This window comes from Helicoverpa armigera, chromosome 18 (genome assembly GCF_030705265.1).
Source record: "Helicoverpa armigera isolate CAAS_96S chromosome 18, ASM3070526v1, whole genome shotgun sequence".
NCBI lineage: Eukaryota > Metazoa > Arthropoda > Insecta > Lepidoptera > Noctuidae > Helicoverpa > Helicoverpa armigera.
The window spans coordinates 11,277,997-11,300,350 of NC_087137.1; the positions used below are offsets into that span (position 1 = coordinate 11,277,997).

Here is a 22,354-nt window from a genome sequence, read left to right on the forward strand (position 1 = left end):
ATTATGTTTGGGGCAAAGATTTACCTGGTGGCAAAGTTGGAGCATTTCACGGTATAATAAGATAGTGTACTATAGAACGGATGGAATTGTAACTGGACAATGTCTACATATATACCGCACAGGCATACATACAAGTTCACCACACGTGTTTACTCGTCTTATTGTATTATAATGTGAATATTCATTCGATTAATTGGTGCTAAAGCTGATGAAGTCAATATTGTGATAAGTGAGGGAGACCTAGTGACAGGTCTCATCTAACAATGCATCAGAAGGTCCCGGTATCACCTAAGTACTTGCCACTGTAGATCATACTTGGAAGAACGAATTTATGTCAATTATTTTAGGTAAAAAATGGTTGTAGTAAAACGTAAAGCGCTGAACGAAGTAAATATGTAGTCTTGTGTATAGGAGTGCGGCGCACGAGCTGCCTCGCGCAGTCGCGGCTCAACGCGTTGATGTCCTCCTAGCCGATTATCGGCTACGGCGGCTGTTCTCATTTAAGGAGATCAGCCAATTGCGCAGGACATATTATAGTGCACAAACATTTGCGCAGACACAGGTGCAATCCCTATTCCTTCACTCTCATAACCCGATGGGACGGCAAATCCGACACGCCCGGAGAGAGATCAGGCGCAGGATCGACATTTACGTGCTCTCCGATGGTGCACGGGTGTATCAATCACCAACTTCCAGGCTCCGGGCTGCTTTGTGAAAGTCTTCTTAAACCCACAAAGCGATTTCGGCCCGACTCGGGAATCAAACTCGAGACCTCGTGCTCAGCAGCCGCACTTGCGACAGCTGGAACAACGAGGCAGTCAACACATTATAATATAAAGAAAGACTTGTTCCGGTGATTGATTCGCGTCGATGCGATGCATGTACGATGTACTGTAAATAAATATGTTAAGGTCTCCTTACCGTGAATTTTATTTTTATAGATCGCTAAAAGCTCTTTCACACTGGTGGCGCGTTTTGCGCGGTTTTCCAAGCTACAAAGCTCGGTTCGTACGTCAGCAAACAATTGGCAAACCCAGTATAAAACTCACAGATTTTTGTCCCTTAGTATGTGTCTCGCGTTTATACTGTTAAGTGCAATGTAAACATTTATTTCACTTCATGTTCTTACTTCTGGGCTTGAATAACAAAGACATTAATTGATTAGTCATCGAAGGAGGTTGTCATTCGCCTAACTATAGCCTTTTCCAAAAAAGCTTTAAAAAGCTTTTTTTTATTGTTAAATCCGAGTCATCATCTCCCGAACCTTTTCCCAACTATGTTGGGGTCGGCTTTAAGTCTAACCGGATGCAGCTGAGTACCAGCTCTTTACGAGGAGCGACTGCCTATCTGACCTCTTCAACCTGTCACTAGTGACAGACTTACTGGCTTCTTTTTGTGTTTTTGGAAGTCGTTTTGAGGGTTCAGTACCCAAAGGGTAAAACGAAATCCTATTGTTTTCGCTCCTCTGTCCGTCCGTCCGTCAGTCACAAGGCTGTATCTCATGAACCGTCATAGTTAGAGAGTTTAAATTTTCCCAGATGATGTATTTCTGTTGCCGCTATAACAACAAATACTGAAAACTAGAATAAAACAATTATTTTGGGGGGTTCCCATACAACAAACGTGATCTTAAATAATTGTACGGAACCCTTCGTGCGTGAGTCCGACTCGCACTTGGCCCGTTTTTATTTTTGATAGCACCATTCTAATGAAACCAAAATCATAATCAAAATGTACATAATTTTGCCGCTAGTAATATTTAATAAGGAAACGCCAATGAATAGATATTGTAAAATAGTTACATTGTAAGGTTAGAATGAGCAGCATGGTGGTGGTCAGCCTGCTTGCTTGTTCTTCTCCTGCAGCTCAACATTCTTTCGCGCTCCTTCTGCATCTCCTCGCGCTGCGCGGCGGGCATGATGTCCTCCATCTGCTTGATGTAGGTGGCGTGCACGTGCGCCAGGTAGTCCACGGTGTACGTGACGTCGATGTTGCGCGCAGCGTGCTCGTAGCTCCAGATGCGCCGCTTGAAGCGGTTCTCGGCGGTGTTGCTCCACTTGGACATGGCGAAGTACAGGCCGCGCAGGCTCTTCAGCCAGTCGTCCAGCTGCCGGAAGATGTACGCCATGCGGAACCGCGGGTCGCCCTCGTATTTCTTTATTACGGGCTCGAGGTCTACGAGTTTTTCTTGCATAGTATAAATTTTTTGTCTCATTAGTTCCAAGATCTTCAGGTTGTTCTGTCTGTAAGAGGGGTCATGGAACCCAGGCTTCCGCCGGCTCGCGATCAGGTTGCCGACCCGGGACGCCGGCCCGGTGGACTCCGGCCCGGGGGGCTCCAGCCCGGGGGGTGCCGGCCACAACGAGTTGGCCTCGAGGCTCAGGTCGGCCGCGGGGAGCTCGCCATAGTCCAGGCTCACGTTCACCCTGTGCAGTTATTTTTATTATCATAACGAGCGATGGCTCCAAAGAATCTAGTAGTCTCTAATTGTCCCGCATTTTTTTGGTTGCTAATATGAAGAGAATAGTATGAGGAAGTGAAGGAAGGTTGCCTGGGGTATCCGCGCAGACTGAGCGGCAGCAGGTCGCGGCGCAGCGGCGGCGCGGGCGGGCGGCGCGGCGGCGGCGGCGGCGGCGGCTGCGCTTGCAGCGGCGCCTGCAGCACCGCGAGCCGCGCCGTCAGCGCCCGCGCCAGCCGCGCGTCCTCGCCCACGAAGTCGTAGTCCCGCAGGCTGATCAGGTGCTCCCCACTTCGCTTATTCACTATTTCCACACCTGTTAAGATAAATATCATCGACTAGCTTCTGCCTTGACATGGGAACTTAGCTCTGGTTGTAACGCCCTCAGACTATATTTGGCCGGGTGTGGGAAGTAGTAGTAGCCTCACGAGTGGAAGGCAGTTTGAAGGTAAGGAGAAAGTATAGATACGAAGTAATAGTGGGTAAGTACTCACTGAGTGCTATGGACAGGGACCCGATGACCACTGCAACAGTATGAAGGACTGCGTTACGCTCTTACTTTACTACTTAACTAGCTTCCGCCCGCGGCTTCGCCCGCGTAGACTTCGGTTATATCGCGTTTCCACGAGAATTTTTCAAAAGTCATAAAAATTACTATACAATGTTCTTTCTCAATTCTCGCTTTCACATCTAAACCACTGAACCGATTTTAATAAAATTTGGTACAGAGATAGAGTTGACCTTGAGAAAGAACATAGTTTTTATGCCGGACTTTTGAAGAATTCTCGTGGAAACGCGATGTAACCGAACGCTACGTGGGCGAAGCCGCGGGCGGCAGCTAGTACCTCTCTATAACTTCCTTACCCAATAGTGTAGTTGCAGGCAGCATGATCGTGCTCGTGATGCATATAGCGAACAGTTTGTTGAGGAGCCTGCAGAGTCTCGCTGCTCAGCTGTCGGTGCTGGCTGTACGTGTGCTGCGCTCGTAAGTGCCGCTCATTTACTGTTAATTAACAGTATGTTATCAGTAGGCAATAAAAACCGCGTTACATGACCAAAACTACTCTCAGACCATCTCGTTCCCTACCAGTTACACTGCAGAAACTGTGAAGTACTGTGCTCGGTCGTCCTACCTAATAGCATTGCAAATACCTGCACATAGTAATATGCACAAGATAATGAGACGCCATGAATAGAAATGCCTAAATATCAAAATAGAGACAGTTATGACAAACTCGCTACATCAAATGTTCACAGCGCGTAGCAAAAATTAAAATAAATGTCTTCCCGTCGCATTTACAGTTGGAGTTTGGAAATATTCGGAATGAAGGGGCGAAGGGTTGTCGGCAGTGGTCGGGGTGGAGCCCTCCCCGGTCCCCGCAGGTGGCATCGATCGGCCCGCGCCCGGCAACAACTAGCTAGTGGCGGTATTCGGCTTCACACTGTAGAGGATTCAGCGAGTACACGCAGCACACGCACAGCCTCACTCGCTTACTGAATGATTGCACTGATGTGCTCACGCATCGCTCCCCAGACACACATCTCGGTAGTGTCGCTCATAGCCAGATATTCCGTCCCCTGACGACTTCCCAAACTCTACATAAGTCGCAAACGTATGCAATACATATAGCTATGAAGTGGTCTTAATTGACTGATAATACTTCTTGTACCTGTGTCTATAGGTCCTCTGAGGGCCACCATTAAAAACAAATCTGGCATTAAGCTCATGTCATATTCCCCTCGTGAGGACTGAGGCTACGGCTCTTATAATCACTATCTCCTCCCCCTCGCAGCGCTCGCCCCTACCCTGGAGGATAGCAGCGGCAGGGTGCAACTGTACCTACGTACAAGTACAACTGGGGGAGGATATAAATAGATGTCCTCCGTCAGTGCCAAGGTCGGTGCGGATCGATAGCTGCGGCCGGGGGTGAGCGGGGCGGGGCCGGGGCGGGGGAGGGGGGGGGGCAGGAGGCCTCACTGCTTAGGGATCGGCTCATACTTATGTAACGCGCATAGGTACAACACACATAGATACACACATGTCATACATACAATGGTGCTAATCCTGACAAGCAAATAGGAAGCAAGGAAAGACATCAAAGCATCAGCAGTCGTCTAACCTAACTGAATGCGGATGCACGCCTACTGGGACACGGTCTCTTATTCCGACCCAGGTAACAGACAAACCAGTAGATAACTAGAACCGTCACCAGTCAGTCAAGACAATGAGCAACAACATATGTACACTAGCAACTGTTGTTAGCGAAACTTGTATCTTCTGCTGCGAGTGACATTGTGATTGGTACAATGTTATTCAATAATAGTAAAACACGAGTATAAGTCACCCGGCAGCCGCTGGCTTCCCTTGAATTAAGTTTAAAATTAATTTATATCGAGCGATGACGGATGGAGTCTCCCAGGCTAGAAACAAAGCTGCCTGCCTAACTTGCAGATAAATGGACGCCTTCATTGCTCTACACTAGAGGAATGGGAAACCGCGAAACATACAAAACTTGACACTATAACAACAGGTCCTAACTGTCCTACCCATATTGTTTCAAATGTTTTGGATTTACTTTTGACAAGCATCCGAGAGCGCACTTTTGTAGATATTATAATCATCATAATATACCTACCTACATCATTAGTATGTACTGTAGTAGAAAATGTACCTATTCGTTGAGCAATATGACGTGAATGGTGCGCCCATGAACCTGTCGCTCGTCACAGCGGCCGAGATTTCGCTGAACTGCTATAAATAACGCGAGCCGCAAACTGTACTCTCCCATGTACGTCCACAACCTCACTCTGTCTAACCAACCGGAGACGCCATTGTGCCCTGCCTGAGCTTCTGCCAAATGTTCCAGAGCGTTTGTCGTGTGTTTCACTAAATCCGGTCTAGAAAGCATAAGTCACTTATCCTATTGTAGCTTGCGTTAAATTGACAGATTCATTTACTAAGAGATTTGTGACCAGTGACGGACAAAATTTTCGAACACTTACCATCATCGCTAGGCAGGGACGGACGTTACCTACTGCACGACACCTCCTGAAAGCACACCTGTGACACGCAGCTCAGCTCATCGTGGTAATGAACTAGTACAGTGTGAGCCCAGAGGCACAATCATACACATTTGAAACCACAAAATTTGAACGAAGCTAATAAATACTTAGAAAGCGAAGCTGTAGCACGAATTGAGCGATTCGTCTCCTTAGACGCAGCTGGCGTCAAGGAATATACCAGGCAGGGATGAGTTCCGCGTAGGTTTGCGCCGGAGAATAGGATTGATCACGTTTGAGACGTGAGGAACAAGCATCAGGCTTGCCCAACCTATCCACTCGCGATATCTGATTGTTTGTGTCTAGGTTCTCCTTGTTATTTTGGTTTTCTTCCTCCTGTGCTAGAGTGTTCCAGGGTCTCACCACCTGTACCGACTGGGGGTGACAATAAACAATACTAAAGCATTTTTGCGCAAGCATGCAAGTTATCTGAGTAGGATTCAAGGCAGTATTGTGGTGAGTCGTTGTTGCGGCTAGCAGCTGCCCAGCTCTGAACTACAGAACTGCAGAGCTCACCTAGAGGCCGGTGTGGTGCCGCCTGACCGTCTGCCGCGCTCGCCAGCGCCTACACATTCAATACTAACAGTTACAACCATCACAATAAGGCTCATTTTTCCTTCCATCACAGTTGTGTGGCAACTCTATGCGTCCGGAACATAAATAACATATGACGCAAGAAGCAATTTAAGGATGCCACTGTCTGACAAAATGTTTAAGCATTAGGTATATTATTCTAAAACGGGAGTAGGTACATTATGTAATGCCGTCGGCCTTTGATCCTGGTCCAGAGGCCGACTGTCATGGCTACTGCTGTAATAGGTACAGTAAGTTCGTGCATACAAATAAAAACATACAAGATTTTATTTTGTAATATATTGTTTATTCATTAATTTATTTGTTTGTCTCAGGCATCTAACGCCTATAGAAAATATTATACATACATAGATATTATAACTTTGAATTCTATTCTAAATATTCTAATACACATTTTAAATTAGCTTCTACCAGCGGTTTCACCCGTGCCGCCCGTGTCTTCTCTCGTCTATCTAACTAACACTAACAATTTTTTCGTATACTTTTAAATGTTGACATCCTTTACTGGCAGTGTTACCTAAGCAGTGTCCCTCTGGTCACGTTGCCAATAATGATAATATAAATAGCGAGCTCATAAATTAGAAATGATCTCACTGGTTATTCGAGAGATGTACCTAAGTGTGAGGCAGCCGTGGTGCCGCTACTCTGCGTGCCCGTGGGGACCGACCAGCAGAGCCGGCAGCACCATATCTACTCGGTCGGCACAAACATGTTGTAGTGGCATGCCATCCATCCCCCATCCCTCTCTAAACTCAGCTATTATGAAATTACCTACAAATGCCCACACTTGAGACAGTAATTTACTCGCAACTTTCAAATAAAACTCCTACAAGCAGGCGAGTGATTGACTGCAACATGCAGGAACACACAGGACTGGCTGATCCACATCATCAACAATTAGTGCAGGCTGTTTAAAGCAGCAGACTTTAGCGCCATATTTGAGTGCGATATAAAGTAACACAGTAAGTAACTGACTAGGCCGCTTTAGCACTACAGTGTGTTTCCTGGCGGCGTCAGCACAGCCGGCTGCAGGCGTGACGCCGCTCGTCGCGCTGCCAGCTCGTCTCACTCTGCGTGTTGCGCTCACCAACTGAACTCAGTTTAATTGTTTAGTAGAATGATGATGATGATAGCCCCCAGCCGATTATCGGCCACGGCGGCTGTTCTCATGTAAGGAGATTAGCCAACTGCTCAGGACTTATTATACCTAGTGCACAAGTGTTCGCGCAGACACAGGTGCACTCACTATTTATTCGCTCTCATAGCCCGATGGGACGGCAATTTAAACTGATGACTGAAGTTAACATGAAACGTAAAAATGATATGAAAATATAGAGTTATTGGAGATAGTACACTTGTATTTACTGACAAAAGAGACGAATTAAGAAAGGGAGCAAAGACTTAGATTTTAAAGTTAGAGAGAATAAAAAGAAATGAAGATCTCTTGAGAAATTATATTAGGTAATATAACCGCGATAAAAACCGAAAAAGTAGTTTTAATTTATTATTCGCGATGGTTAGTGTCAGAAATCAATATGAAATGATTCACTCAAAATACATATGTAAGTAACTTCTTGTACATTTCGTGACAGGGATGATGGACGATGACATCGTCATGTACAACCAGTCGCTGAAACTAACTAGTCCGAGATCAGTGATCCACTGACAGACGAGTACCTAGGTAAGTCAAGATGCTGCTAGCGTATGCTCGAACCGCTCGAGCCGTGCCACCTGATAAATATTCACTGATGCGAACATTCGTATGTGCAATCTGTATGTCGTTGAGATAAATCGGCGTCCCCCGCTCCCCTCCGGCCGCTGCGCGTCCATGATGGATGTGCCGGAGGAAATTGAGCGGCCATCGGAAATGGGCGCGTTCGCCCTCCATAGCCACCATAATTCATTTCTGTTCCACTCCACAACTGATAATTCATTTTTATTCATGGGCTGGGGCTGCAGCTCGCCTCGCTACTCGGCCGCCATTCGGCTTGGATGACAGTGGTCAGGCTCCGTGCCTCAGTGCTCGTTCATTATGTGGACGAGTTTTCATATTAGTATCGTGTCGTCGCGTCGTAGCGATCGAAAGCGATGCGCAATGTACTGCAGTTTTTTTTTAAATTGGACCTTGTTCGTATAAACTTATCGTTTCAGTTCAATTATTTTCTTAAACTTCTTGTTTTTACTCTCTAACACAATTATTGGAAAATTTAATTAAAGGATTTAATGTAATTGTGAACGACACACCCTGTATAAAGTAAGTTGTGCCAGGATTTTCAAAAAATTGCTTGATATACCTACATAAAGTACACTTCATCAACATGGTATAAATTGATATATGTATGTGAATATTTATCTATAACTAGCTTTCGCCAGCAGTTTCACCCGCGTACCGTAGCCGGATGGTGACAAAAACTATCCTAAAACCTTCTCCCGGGTCTAAGTTACCTCCCCTCTAATTTTCAGCCAAATCGGTCAAGTCGTTTTCATGTTATGTCGTGACAACGGAAAGCGGTTTTCATTTTTATATATATTGATTAGTATATAAAACTTAAAATCTTGACACTCTTGACTGCTATACTCCTGTAAGTTATGCGGTCCTAGTACACGGTGGGCAGTTCCATGGACACTCGTTGATTGGTATATTACTCATCTGATTTATGCGATCCTGGTATTTTGGTTTTAGTCGTGCGTTGTGTGACGCCGTTGCACAGCGTGCACTGCGGTGGAGCCGCGCCTTTAAGTACGGATGACGAATCGGGACCAAGCAAAATAAAATATTTTATGGAATGACAAACCGGGACACGTTTTTTATGGATGCAAAATCACTGGGCATAGCTCCTCCAAGGTATCACCTATCTACCTAATTTAAACCAAATCAGTCCAGCCGTTTTGCGTGAAAGAATAACAAACATACCTACATCCATAAATTTTCACAAACTTTCCCATTTAAATATTTATATAATTTGATTTATTAGATATAGCTTTTGCCCGCGACTTCGTTCGCATGATATAGTGACTTCCGGCATATTTTTGGTTTGACCAATAGATGGCGCTATATGTCCGGAATAAATTTTATTTTTTATTTTTATATTTTTATATATTTTTTTTGAAATAAAAACTATCCTATGTCCTTTCTCAAGTTCCAAACTATGTCTGTACCAAATTTCACCCAAATCGGTTCAGTAGTTTAGGCGTGAAGAAAGACAGACAGACAGACAGACAGACAGACAGACAGACAGACAGACAGACAGAGTTACTTTCACATTTATAATATTAGTTAAGATTAGTTAAGACAAACGCCACTAGTAGCGACATCTATTCACTGGCGTGTTAACTGCGATGCTCTCAAGTCTGTTTCATAGATATTCAGCGCGAGCTAGACTGCACGAAGTTTGGATAAAGCCACGAACTGTTCTCCGCGGTTGTCGTTCAGCATACAATCTATCTCTATCTTTAATATGAATTAGATTTAATTAAATTAGTATGTTAGGTAGTACTTATGTATATGATCTACTAGCTGGTGCCCGCGACTTCGTCTGCGCAGGTTTAGTATTTCGAACAATATGTTTATAAATTGTAGTAGATGTATAAGCTATATTATTGTAAAGTTTCATTAAAATCCATTCAGTAGTTTTTGCGTGAAAGAGTAACAAACATCCATACATCCATACAAACTTTCGCGTTTATAATATTAGTAGGATTTAATGTCTATGGCTGTAACATACACACACGTTTCGATGTACCTCGGTAACCCACAGCGGCCACAGCTGACGCAGAGATGCGACGGCGATGCTGGTTTGTGTCAGAGGCACAATAAAATGAGATACTTACTTTCTTTCGTGTTTATTTCCCAAGTTTAATTTTATACTAGGTATAAGGTACTATTTTTGCCTCCTTTTTCACCTGCGTGCTAAGCTTTATACATATCTTACTCGGGAATAACCTAGCTACCCAATAGTGAAATAATTTGTCATATCGGTTCAGTAGCCTTCAGTTTCCGAGCTTACAGGGTACAAACAAACAAACAAAAACAATATTGTCTCTTTATTATACTAATACAGATTTGTAGGTAAAATAACTAAATAAATAATCGTTTATTTCAGATGTCTGCACGTGACATTCAATCACTCGTGTCAGTTCCGATCCCGCTGCTGCCTAGTTGTAATGTCGAACACGCCAGTCGTAGTACTTACTGAACGCTGATTTCGACCAGGGCCCCGATTCTCCTAAGTTAATAATGTCAAAATCGAATAGAAATTGAATCGCAATAGCAGTTTTAACCATATCGGGCATTCTGCTACTAATATAAGACCAATCGTATTCCAACGACATTCGATTGGTTTGCGATTGGTCTGCTATTTTGGTGATTTTGCTCTACAATCATATTGCAATCGTAAATCATTTGAAGACAAAATGATATCATTATTGAATGACTGAAGAGTATAAAAACGTTTACGTATTTCAAAGAAAAAATGGCGGAATGCCACATACGCTTCAATCGTAATTGAGTCGGGATTGGATCTCAGTCGAATATGAATCGAACCACTAGGCCGACAAGACAGTGTCAGATAGTGGTATCGCTAGTGGTCGCATAGCGACTTGCTGTGCACGAGGTCTCGGGTTCGATTGCCGGTTCCACCCGTGCATCAGAGAACACGTTAATGTGAGCATACAGCTTGCTTACTGAATTTAATGAAAATAGAAAAGTAATTTTGGTTGATTTTGAATTCCAGTTGAGTTTAGGAATAATTTAAAGATAAATATTGAAATTAGATAGGTGTGTGATAAACAAAAATGTGTTGGGTTAAGGAAAATAAGTCATAGCATCCAGCTATAACATCATGCATGTTCATCCATAAATGTATTCAATATTTTGTTAATTCGTGTCGCGAACAAACATCATTTTACGTATTATAGACCATGACGTACTATTCTATATTAAGATTATCAATTAGACTAGGTTAGCGAGAGGAGCAGTCGCTCAGCGAGCGTCGGGGTCGGGCTCCGGCTCGGCGGACACGCTGCGCACCGAGTGGTCCACGATGCACGGCTTGCACTCCCGCTCGTCGTCGGAGCCCGGCGCCTCCTGCTGGCCGACAGGCTCCTCCTCGTCCAGCAGCCGGTGCAGGAAGGCGAGGCACTCGCGCCGGAACAACCTCTGCTTCTTAGCGGGCAACTCCTGATAGTCGTTGTGGATTCCACGAAAGAAATGGAAGTAGGCAGAGTTCTCGTCGGGGTCGAAGGAGTGCGGGCTGGAGGAGTCCTCCGGACGCAGCTGCGGCTCCCCCGAGCGCGGCGGCGGCGCGGCGTGCGGCGCCCGCCAGCGCCAGCCACGGGCTGGACAGCAGCGCCGGCAGCTCCGGCGCCGCCTCCGCCTCGAACAGCGGGAACGAGTAGCGCGATGCCGGCCTCCTGCGACACACCACCCACTCATGTACTATATGTCGCGCAACCGGCACGACCACACACAATATGTTCTTAAAAAAACGAAGGCGCTCTTACTTCGCCCCATTTTCCATGAATTGAAAATATTTCGTTGTCCTATACTCAGGGCCCCGATTCTCCTAAGTTAATAACGTCAAAATCGAATAGAAATCGAATCGCAATATGATCGTAATAGCAGTTTTAACCATATCGGGCATTCTGTTACTAATAAAAGACCAATCGTATTCGATTGACATTTGATTGGTGTGCGATTGGTCTGCTATTTTGATGATTTTGGTCTATACGGTAGTTTGCTGTACAATCATTTTGCAATCGTAAATCATTTGCAGACAAAATGATTCATTATTGAATGACAGAAAAGGATAAAAACGTTTATTTCAAAGAAAAAATAGCGGAATGCCACATACGCTTCAATCGTAATCGAGTCGGGATTGGGTCTCAGTCGAATCGAGTCGAACGTCAATCGAAGGTCACTTAAGTAAAATTAGGAGAATCGGGCCCCTGGATTAGATGAAATCATGAAGAGTACCTATTAGTGTGAGTGGAGCCTCAACATGAGATCAGAGCGTAAAGTGAACACCTGTAAGTGGTGAGGCGGTGAGAGAGTAGTGTGTGGCACTCACGTGTCCGTGGCCATGTGCTCGCGCAGGAAGTCCAGCTCGTCGGCCAGGTACCACTTGGAGACGATGCGGCCGCGGCCGGTGCGCACGCCGTACATCTCGTTGCGCAGGTGGCGCGAGTACGAGTTGCGGATGTGCGACCACTTGCGCCGCACCTCCGGCACTGCAACATCACCACCCGAGGCGTCACTTCACATATATAACAACTTGAACAATCGCAGTCCGTCATTCTCTGCGGGGCATCGGCACATAAGCCTCTTCTCACTCGAGCGTTCAACGCAACGAGCCCGCGCACTCGTACCTGAGACACCGATGCCTTTGCCAATAGCCCACCTGGGACTTGTCATAAAATACTTATCTATATATTATTATGTAAAAAGAGGTAGGTGTTCCAACTGCGATTGTTTAAACTTTTTTACCGACTTCCCAAAGAAGGGGTTCTCAATTCGGATGTTTGTATTTTTTCTAGTCTACTAGGTAACCGATTTGAAAATTCTTATGATGAATACTTGATGATGATGTTTGTAAGTGTAATCTTCTCAAATTGGTGTAATTCTCATCCAGTCCAGGATGGATTTAGCGCCGTTTACAAAAATACCCACAGATAAACCATCATGGGCGGGAGATAACGGGCACAGGCCGTCTGCCTGATGGAATCCTAAACACAAGGCCAGTCAGCACCGGCGCGTACCTTCAATGATTTGTAACCAATGAACACGGTGCTGATACAAACTGAAGTAGGTAGGTGTCTAATTAACAGATTTGGACGAAGACTGAGGTCAATGCGTCCACTTGTGGCAAAATTCAAATATACATACATATACAAAGCCTAGCTACATACTTTATGTCAAACTTGATGCTTATTGCTTTCGCGCGGCTTCACCCGATATGTTCAAATCGTTCAAGTACTTTCGGAGCCTAGGTATTCATGTCAATAAACAAACAATGAAATTTTTTCTCTTTATAATACTAGTGTACATGTAGATTGGCTTCATCAGCTGCCACATAAAGCGGATGACATCATTTGAGAACGTCTTTGCCGACCGATTTATCGTGAATTGTCAACAAGATAAGGATGGCATTGTGTCTACACCGTTTATTTTTAGTAAACTACTATTTACAGTTACGTGAAGCTAGTTTAAGTCGATGACATGAAGAGCAGAGCGCAGTTGTGCTCAAACAGAATGAGGTGTTCGTACCGGTCCAGCCCATGAGGTCGGCGACCTGCTGCCACAGCTTCTTGACGCGCGCGTAGTAGCTGGCGACGGGCATGTTGTTGCGCGCGTACAGCAGCGGCCGCTCGCGCACCAGCCGGATCATGCGCCGGTCGTCGGCCTGGCTGCAGTCCACCAGCCGGCCCACCTCGCCCGCGCCGCTCTCCTCGCCCCCGCTGTCCGTCGCCTTCTTCCGCTTGCCGCTGCCGGCTGACATTGCTAACCGAATACTTCAACGAACCAAACTCGAACCCTTCTATGTAACTACCAATTCCAATTTACCTTTTTACTAACAAACGATGTCCATAATATATTTGAAAACACTAACTTCATAAAATTTGTAGTAAAACTGCTAATGTCGGCGTTATAAATATCTCAATCGAGTAGACGTCACACCGCAACGAGGGCATCGAGCAAACATGTCTGCGTGCACAGCGGCAGACACACGCGCGCACCGGGAAGCAAGCCACGGCGCCTGTCTCGCTCGCACGCGCCTCGCTGCCGCGCGTGCGAGCAGCGCGCACCGAGAAACACGTGAAAAAGCAAGAGCGCAGACGCTCTCCGCGGCCGCCGCCCGCCGGACATTTTTATAAATTCCACATCGTTGGTTATCGATTCACCTCGGCCGTAGCTCGGACCTCGTTCGTTCCGCTCGCACACTTCAATTTGGAATTTTTATTGTTAAGGGCAGGTGCAGTGATACTGAAACATGGACATTCGTTTCAACCCCATTTATAAGCTACAACAACTGAATTATTTGATGACCGAATATTTAGATCGGTCTATCAAAATCTATTTCACAAAATAACTAACCTAATGTCTGGTATTCACGTAGGTTTCATTCATGATGTCAATTGTCATTTGATTGATGCCGAATTTCTTATCATATCCAGAATTAGTAAAGGGTACGTATCTATCTATGAATGTGAGGCGAATCTGCTACCCCAACATATACAGAAAGGTACGAACGAAACTGCTGATAATAAGTAATAGTCGCCCCTCAGCATGCGGCGCGGCTCCCCTCGCCTTGCGCACCCTGCCTGGGACTGGGAACCCTTTCGACTATAGCTGTTAGCCGAAAGAAAAATTACAATCCAGTGGGGTAGATTTTTTATTTATTTCAGACGAGCTTTTTTGTAATCTTATATCTAATAAATGCATGACAAATCTGACTTACAGAAGCGACCTAACATCAAATCATAAAATATTTACACATGAAGATCTAATAAAATGAACGCATTGATTGTGTGGGATGATGAGTCATTTATCTAGGAGGTTCATTTTATCTAATTCAGTCGAAATTCGCAGAGATCGTAAGAGTAGGCGCCCAGGGGGTTACTTAATACCAACAAGCCGATACATAATCGACAATAATACTTAACATAAAAATGTATGATTGAATACGATGATGAAACCCGATTGATGAATGATTTCGGCTTATATATTAGTACACTTTCATAGTAGATAGTATAGTAAGTAGTTATTAGAAACAGTGGAGGCTGTCGAGTGCACTGCGCGTCAGTACCGGTGCACACATCGCTATTCACTCACTCACAATGTTCGGTTGGCGGCGCTAGTGAGCGCTCACTCGCTGTCGCCCGCGTCGTCGTCGTCGGCCGACGCGTCCTCGTCCTCCGACTGCTCCTTCTTGTGCTTGGTGCGGCTCGCCTTGGCCGGCTTGGCCTTGGCGCCGCCTCGCTTCTGCGCCTTCTTGGGCGTGGGCGCGCCGCCGTTGGCGTTGTAGCACTCGAGGTCCTTCGCGTACTGCTCCTTGGCCTCGGCCGCCTTCTCCTCCCAAGTGCTCTTGTCGTCCATGGAGCGCCAGATCTCGCCAGCCTTCTTGGCCACCTCGGTCACCTTCAGGCCGGGGTGGTCAGCCTGATCTTCCCGCGCTCGCTATTTAGCCATAGCAGATACGCCGACATCGGCCTTTTCGGTTTTCCATCATCTCCTATTAGCAAAAATAAAATTATTAACAAGAATATGTAGGTAAGTACCTTTAGTAAGTGTACTTACATTTTGAATTCTATTTGATGCTAACCTAGAAACCTACACAATAAAGAAGTACACAGAGCCAAAATTCGAAATACACACGATGATGTGCCACTTCACTTATGTAGTCTAGTCGAACACTGTCGGCGAGCTGCGAGTGGAAGCACACGCTCGACGCGGCCCGATAGGAAGCGTCAGATTATGTAGCATTATTAGCACAGCCATCAGGTGTCTGTATAGCCGACGCGTTGTTGTGTAAACAATAGTATCTACAGTTAATTTAGGAAACAGCACTTAAGTAATACAATAGATACTTACGTTAACAAAATGTGATACTGCGGCAACAAAAACAAAAACAAAGACGCGTGTACAGGTCGTGTGAGCGCGTCGCGGGGGCCTGCTCGACCGAGGCTCGCGGCGTACTGCGGGCCGGGCCGCGCGTCGCGTCGCCGCGCCCCGCAGCCGCCGCCGCCACTAAACAAGTTTCAACGCTCTCTATTGATTCCGATTCGCCTTCAAAAATGTTTGTTTATATCTCCCCACGACTTTTTTCGCTCGGATTGTATAGGTACTTATATGTCCATCTGATCATACAACGGCACAAATAAATCAAAATCAAAGGTTTATATTGCATATAGACCTATTACAGGTGCTTAAGAAACGTCTAGCTAGTTGCGCGGTCCCAAATAGTAGGTTTTATGGAGAAGTTCTTCTGAAGAAACGGCAAGAAACACCATAGAAACCCTTTTAAAAAATAGTGTTTACAATATTTTGTGGATCGACTCTGAGAAAGTTAAACAAAGCAAGTTGAACTAGGAACAAAAGGTTGATGAAAAAAGAATCTTCTTGGAATGGAAGAGAAAAGCTAAGGAGGCGGTAGCAGTTGCCAGAGCTAAGGCGCAGGAGAGGTTGTACAACTCCTGGACAGTCAAGAAGTCAAAAAGAACTCTACCGAATTAAGAAAGAGGGAGGACACGATCGAGGGAAATAAAATGCATGAAAGATGGGTCTGGCAAAGTTTTATATAAAGATGATGAAATAAAAGAGAGATGGAAGGTTTATTTTGAAAGGCTTATTCATGAATGAAGAGAATTTTTGGGATGGAATACTTCAAAAGGCACAAGGTAAATAAAGGATTGGTAAGAGAAATTAGCATGGATGAGGTAGAAAGAGCTCTAAGAAGTAAGAAAATGGAAAGCCTTGGGCTTTGATGATATACCAGCTGAAGTATGGAAGGTGTTAAAGAGGGACGGATGTATGTGGCTGACTTTATTCTTCAATAAGTTGCTAAATGAAGAAGTCACCTCGCAAGAATGGTGCCCATCTTCAAAAATAAAGGGGATGTGCAAGATTGCGGCATCTATAGAGGGAAAAAGCTCATGTCGCATTCTATTAAGGCATGGGAGAAAGTGATAGAAAACAGTGCGAGAAGAGACTGCAAATTACCCAAAACCAATTTGGGTTTATGTCAGGTAGAGGGACAATGGACGCCATCTTCGCACTTCAATTGTGCGAGAAGTACAGACGTGTGCACAGGAATCTGCACATGGTGTTCATTGACCTTGAGAAAGCGTATGATATGCCTCGGGAATTATAAAATTGGGATAAGGGCAAGAGGATGATGGAAGTTGAACTAGGAAGCTGTACGAGAAAATTATGATATAAGTTGATTTTACGAGGTTAATAAAATAAACAAACCAACAAAATAATAATAATATGATAAGAGCAAATATATTCCCAGACAGGCTGTCAGTCGCAGGGACACGTTCGTGCGATGTAGGACTAATGCCATACTCACATCCTTATTGTCAATATAGTCTTTGATTTTGTAGTTTTAATAACAGTAGACTTGACGACATTAATTATTATTGAATTTTTAACACGCTTATATTAGCTTCTTTTGTGATGATGATGATGTCCTCCTAGCCGATTATATTGGATTATTGTCAAAATCGAATCGCAATAGCAGTTTTAACCTTATCGGGCATTCGGCTACTAATATAAGACCAATCGTATTCCAATGACAATCGATTGGTTTGCGATTGGTCTGCTATTTTTAATATTGGTCTGTTGATTTTGGTCTATACCGTAGTTTGCTGTACAATCATTTTGCAATTGTAAATCATTTGCAGACAAAATGATTCAATATTGAATGACAAAAAAGGATAAAAACGTTTACTTCAAAGAAGAATTAGCGGAATGCCACATACGCTTCAATCGTAATCGAGTCGGGATTGGATTGAAAATTAGGAGAACCGGGCCCCAGGTGCAGGACCGACATTCACGGGTGTATCAATCACCAACTTCCAGGCTCCGGGCTGCTTTGTGAAAGTTTTTCTAAAACCGAATCGAACCCGAGACCTCATGCTCAGCAGCCGCGCTTTCAACAGCTAGACGTAAGAAAATATTGGAATCTTAATTTGACCCACTTCCCGGTCTTCGATTAGGATGAATTTTACACACGCCCTGGGTTCTGTTCTGATGACAATATATGACTAAGAAACGTCATTATAAATCCAAGATGATTCCGAAGAGATTCAAAAGTATTTTCCTATGGAGAAGAACGGGCTCTTTTTAAAACATAAGGTATTACAGTTTGTATGTATTGATACATACGATTATAACATGCGAAGAACATGTAGAATCAATCATAGACAAAAAAATATGAGAATAAAATTACAAAATTAAAATGCTACATGGTGTATCTTCGCATGCTATTGTTGTATCAATACATGTATACAAACTGTAATACCTACTATTTTTAAAGAGTAACCATGGAGTTTCTTGCCCATTCTTCTCTATACTTTTGGAATAGGCAACTAAAATCAAGCTTTTTTTATATTTTTGTCGTTCATAAGTGCTTGTAAAATCGAATGAAATAAATGATTGGTGCGTGATGTGACGTGAGGGATGGTGCGTGAGCGTGTGTTCGCGGGCCGACTCTGAGAGCCGCGTCACAAAGCAGGCGCAGGGCGCTAGTAGGTAAGTACTTAGGTACGCACTGCCGGGATCCCCTAACATAACTATCAACAAACAATCAAACAACAAAAAACAAAGGCGTCATCTTTCTGAAATGCATATTCTGTCTTAGAGATCCATTCGTTTATTTAAAAAAAACATTGTTTTAGTCCCTACTTACTTTTAGGTTCTATTTTACTTATCATAGTTACATACATAAAATAGGTTTTAACATACTAGCAACTATGTAATACAAAACTACGCATCCTTACATAATTACTGTATAAGAATAATAATTTCAGTCAGTTTCCTTAATTACTCCTTTACCTAGTAAGTTTACATACGACTGGTGTTCTGTACCTCAAAATAGATATAGATCTACTACCAGTTGCGGAGATTGCGATAATCACAATAACAGGCAGTCAATGCTATTAAATACATATGTTAACTGGTTGACATAGCCACAATCAAACAGCTAGCTCTAACAGCGCTGTACAACGAGCTGACCGCCCAGCTTCACACGGGGCCATTTACTTTTCTCATAAGTACTTTTTTTTCGACTCGTGCAATTTTCCATGACGACAAAAAGTTTGCCGAAAACTACACCTACCTATTAATATCGGCTTATTATTTACGTAGGTAGTAACATCATACTTATTTAGTACTTACTCTGTGATATTACATCAAATGCAAAAACAAAAGTTTTTACATCTTTGACACAAATTCTAACATACATACTTAAATCTTAGCAATGGAGTAAAAGATACCTTTCTAAATTCAAAATAACATCTCAGATGTCAAGATAGTTAGCGGATCACTTAGGTAGGTATTTGGCGTAATTTAGTTGTTAACTACAAAGTAGCACCTGAAGAGGATATCTTAAGAGAGTCCGTGTGCGATGATGCAGCGTCTGCTCAGGAGGGCTTGCGCTCGTCGTCGCTGGGCTCGCTGCTGGAGGACGAGCCCGGCTCCTGCGCCCACAGGCTGGCGTAGCTCGCCTGCTCCGCCAGCAGCGCCTCCTCCGCCTCGATCACGGCGTTGAACAGGCTCCTCTTTATCTGCGAACACCACCCGGCACACCTCATCTCAGTGTCGCACTTACACGCTTAGTCGCTTAATGCAAACAACATTTTTATTTAAAAGACAATAAATGGTATCTTATGAAGAGTCAAGCCAGTTGCGCGGAGAAGAACCGGCACGAAACTATATGGACAATTGGACACTCTTTAAAAAAATCTGATTTTTTATTTATACATTTTGTTAGATATGTATAGCAAAATGTATAGTTTGTGAAAATGATGTGTTAGGAAATTAGTTGACCAACAGCTGGATGTTGCATCATTCTCAGAAGGCGGGTGACGAGCTCACCTTGATCTGCGTGGGGAAGGGGAAGCGCTTGGTGGACTGGCACATGCTGTTGAAGAAGATGTCGAGCGGGTCGGGGTGCGCGGCGGGCGCGGGCTCGGGCACGCGCGCTTGGCGGCGTGCGCCTTGCACAGGTAGTCCAGCTTGCGGTCGATGACGGTCAGCTGCGAGCTCTTGCGCTTGGCGGCCGACTCCGCCTCCGACTCCGACTCCGAGCTGGACTGCTCGTGCTGCCCGTTCTCCTGCGCCGCGGCGGGCGCGGGGTAGCTGGGCGAGCCCGCCGGCTTCTTCCTGTTGCTCATGTACGGCTGCAGGAACTGCATCAGCCCATGTACTTCCAGGGGTAATTCTTCTTGGCGGGGTTGGCAGGGTCCTTCGCCAGCATCTCGCTCTGCCGCTTGAGCGCGTCACGGTAGCTATCTCGCAGCTTTTTCCACTTCAACTTCACTTCTTTCACTGCAAAACGTTAAGAAATGAATAGGTAGTTATGTTATTGGAACAGACGACCGTATCGGACAGACCGAGCGTCGTAGTAAGCCGCGGATGGCACGTCTCGCAGTGTTTACTGAGCCGACAGATATGTCAACCGACAAAACAACACTAACACGAAGGCAGGAATGCGCCAGGCGCACTTCAGCTGGCAACATTCGAACCTGCTAACACCCAGTATTTATCATATAATTGTCTGCACGAACCCGGATAAAAAGTCTACGATACATAGGCTATCTTACACTGAAAAATTTTTCAAATCAAATTTTCAAATCGGACCAGTAGGGACCTAAGCAGGCAATCGAGGAGCTAGTAAAATTATACTGACTGTCTGGCACGATTTCACCCGCAACAAACTACTTCCAGTACCTCTACCTACCTACTTACTCCGACCAAATGTTACTGAAAACTGCGGACTTAGATTGTATTGTAGGTATGTAAACTATAGATAGGTACCTACGAACTAAACTTAGGTAGCTATATGCAGCTAGACAAAACAGACCTAACTATTACCTAAGTAAGTACTTACAGATAGTAGTAATTTCTGGTCTATGAAATTACATACACGGATACCTATTTAATGAGGTAGGTACCTAACCTATTTAGGTAAGTACCCACCAAAAGCCTCTACAGACAGTATACGTAAGTACAAGGAAAGTTGATCAATTGCATGGTAGGTAGATCTGTAGTTAGGTAGGTATCTACCTACCTACCTAAAGGAATAACAAACATGACAATGTTTCGCAATAAAAGGCTATAGAGTAGGTACGGAGCAGCAATGGCAGCGAGTGTAGTGCGGCGCGCGGGCTCGCGCCGGGCGCTGTCGCGTGCCCGCGAGCAGTCACGACAGACGCCAGCGCGGCGGGCGGCGCGGGGCGGGGGCGTCCTCACCTGACGACAGGTCCGTCTCCTTCATGACCTCAGCCCAGGCGGCGTCCTTCAGCTCCTGGTCGCGGTACTCGATGGCGGTGGTGTTCCACAGGCACGGGTACTTGCGCACCGTCTCGATGAAGTGCTCCATGGCGACGCGGGCTCGGCGCGGGCGGTGCGGCGGCGGCGGCGGGCTCGCGCGATACTGAGCCGGCGGGGCAGCTGGCGCGGCGGCCGGCAGCGCGCCGCCCGCTCGCCGAGCCGCGCCCGCTCGCAGCCCGCACTCACCGCACCGCCCGCCCGCGCCGCCGCCGCCGCTCGCAGCTGTCACTGCCGACTAGCAGATCTAATGCTTTCTACATAAACTACTAGACGTTTCCCCGCAGTTTCAGAGGCTTCCCGTGGCGTGGCAACTACTGCTCATACCGGGATAAAATAGAGCCTTGTTCTCGGGAAGAATGAAGCTTTCAAAAGTAAAAATCTAGAATATTAAAACAGATTAGAAGGAACCATTTTGGTTCGTAGGTAGGGTACCTATACCTACCTACTTATGTGCAAGCACCGCTTTAATGGTAATTTTCTCTTACCCTACCAACATAAATATAAGATACCTATCAAAATGCTACCACTCACAATACTTTTCAATACCTACGGAGAGTACTACCACAGATTACTATAATAGTTGTACCTACTACTACCTTATCACGAGCGCTGTACCACGGATGACGGACTGTATGTACTTGCTTGGCTACTAGCTGCCGAGCAAGGTGTATCACGCAGTCAAAATGACAAAATAATTCGGACATTTAGTTTGATGGTGAAAGAAAGCGTGTAGGGTTTTGTCGCTTTCTTACATAAAATTAATTTATTGATAAAAAGCATTTTACATAGGCTACTTGCCTACACTGGGCAGATAAGAGTATTCGGCATAACAAAGCAGCCGCGCAAAGATACAGTAGCTAGAGATGATCGCCGCTTCCCATGCCATAAGCACTTTGTAAGTGGGGAGGAGTCAAGGAGTGCCTAACTAAACTACCTCCTACCTAGCTATGGAGATTAAAAAAAAATGAGTTAGCATTAGTAGTAGACCAGGTAACTTTTAAGTCTGACTGCTCACTTTGAATAGTTTAAAAAAAGCTTGAACTTAGGACTATTTATTGTAATGGTAGGTACTTAATAAAATAAAAATTAGATACTGTTATACATGCTTAGACTTCAATAAATAGTTAGACTTTTGACATCAAATAAATATCGAATAATTATTTAACATTAAATACATAATTACGTAG

At 44.9% G+C, this 22,354-nt stretch overlaps 2 protein-coding genes and 2 non-coding genes across 8 annotated transcripts; all 4 read right to left on the reverse strand.

Moving 5' to 3' along the window:
* Window positions 1-739: 739 nt before the first annotated feature.
* LOC110380152 (uncharacterized) lies at window positions 740-3,782 on the reverse strand. Of its 5 annotated transcripts, none has more exons than XM_049848931.2 (4): window positions 3,546-3,782; window positions 3,323-3,461; window positions 2,953-2,982; window positions 740-2,774 (listed from the first exon to the last, which is right to left on the reverse strand). In XM_049848931.2, the coding sequence occupies exons 2-4, from the start codon at window positions 3,345-3,347 to the stop codon at window positions 2,422-2,424; spliced, it is 408 nt and encodes a 135-aa protein (XP_049704888.2). In that variant the 5' UTR covers window positions 3,348-3,461; window positions 3,546-3,782; the 3' UTR covers window positions 740-2,421. The 5 variants fall into 5 exon arrangements, with proteins under 5 accessions (XP_049704888.2, XP_063895303.1, XP_063895306.1 ...); XM_064039233.1 differs by having other exon boundaries at window positions 3,546-3,768; XM_064039236.1 differs by having other exon boundaries at window positions 3,323-3,782.
* A 7,162-nt stretch (window positions 3,783-10,944) lies between these two features.
* On the reverse strand, window positions 10,945-14,342 carry LOC110380141 (uncharacterized). Its single transcript, XR_010277358.1, has 3 exons — window positions 13,377-14,342; window positions 12,181-12,340; window positions 10,945-11,524 (listed from the first exon to the last, which is right to left on the reverse strand). It is a non-coding gene; the product is annotated as an uncharacterized LOC110380141 (transcript).
* A 147-nt stretch (window positions 14,343-14,489) lies between these two features.
* LOC126056312 (high mobility group protein D) lies at window positions 14,490-18,547 on the reverse strand. Its single transcript, XM_064039281.1, is given in 3 exon segments — window positions 14,490-15,271; window positions 15,274-15,342; window positions 18,523-18,547. Coding segments are annotated over 3 exon segments (390 nt in total). The 3' UTR covers window positions 14,490-14,975.
* On the reverse strand, window positions 18,471-21,993 carry LOC126056275 (uncharacterized). Its single transcript, XR_010277359.1, has 3 exons — window positions 21,087-21,993; window positions 19,710-20,162; window positions 18,471-19,399 (listed from the first exon to the last, which is right to left on the reverse strand). It is a non-coding gene; the product is annotated as an uncharacterized LOC126056275 (transcript).
* Between the last annotated feature and the right edge of the window lie 361 nt (window positions 21,994-22,354).

What these genes read in the sequence shown, in the direction of transcription:
- LOC110380152 (XM_049848936.2), bottom strand. Translation starts at nt 2,215, where the DNA reads ATGAGACAAAAAATTTATACTATGCAAGAAAAACTCGTAGACCTCGAG.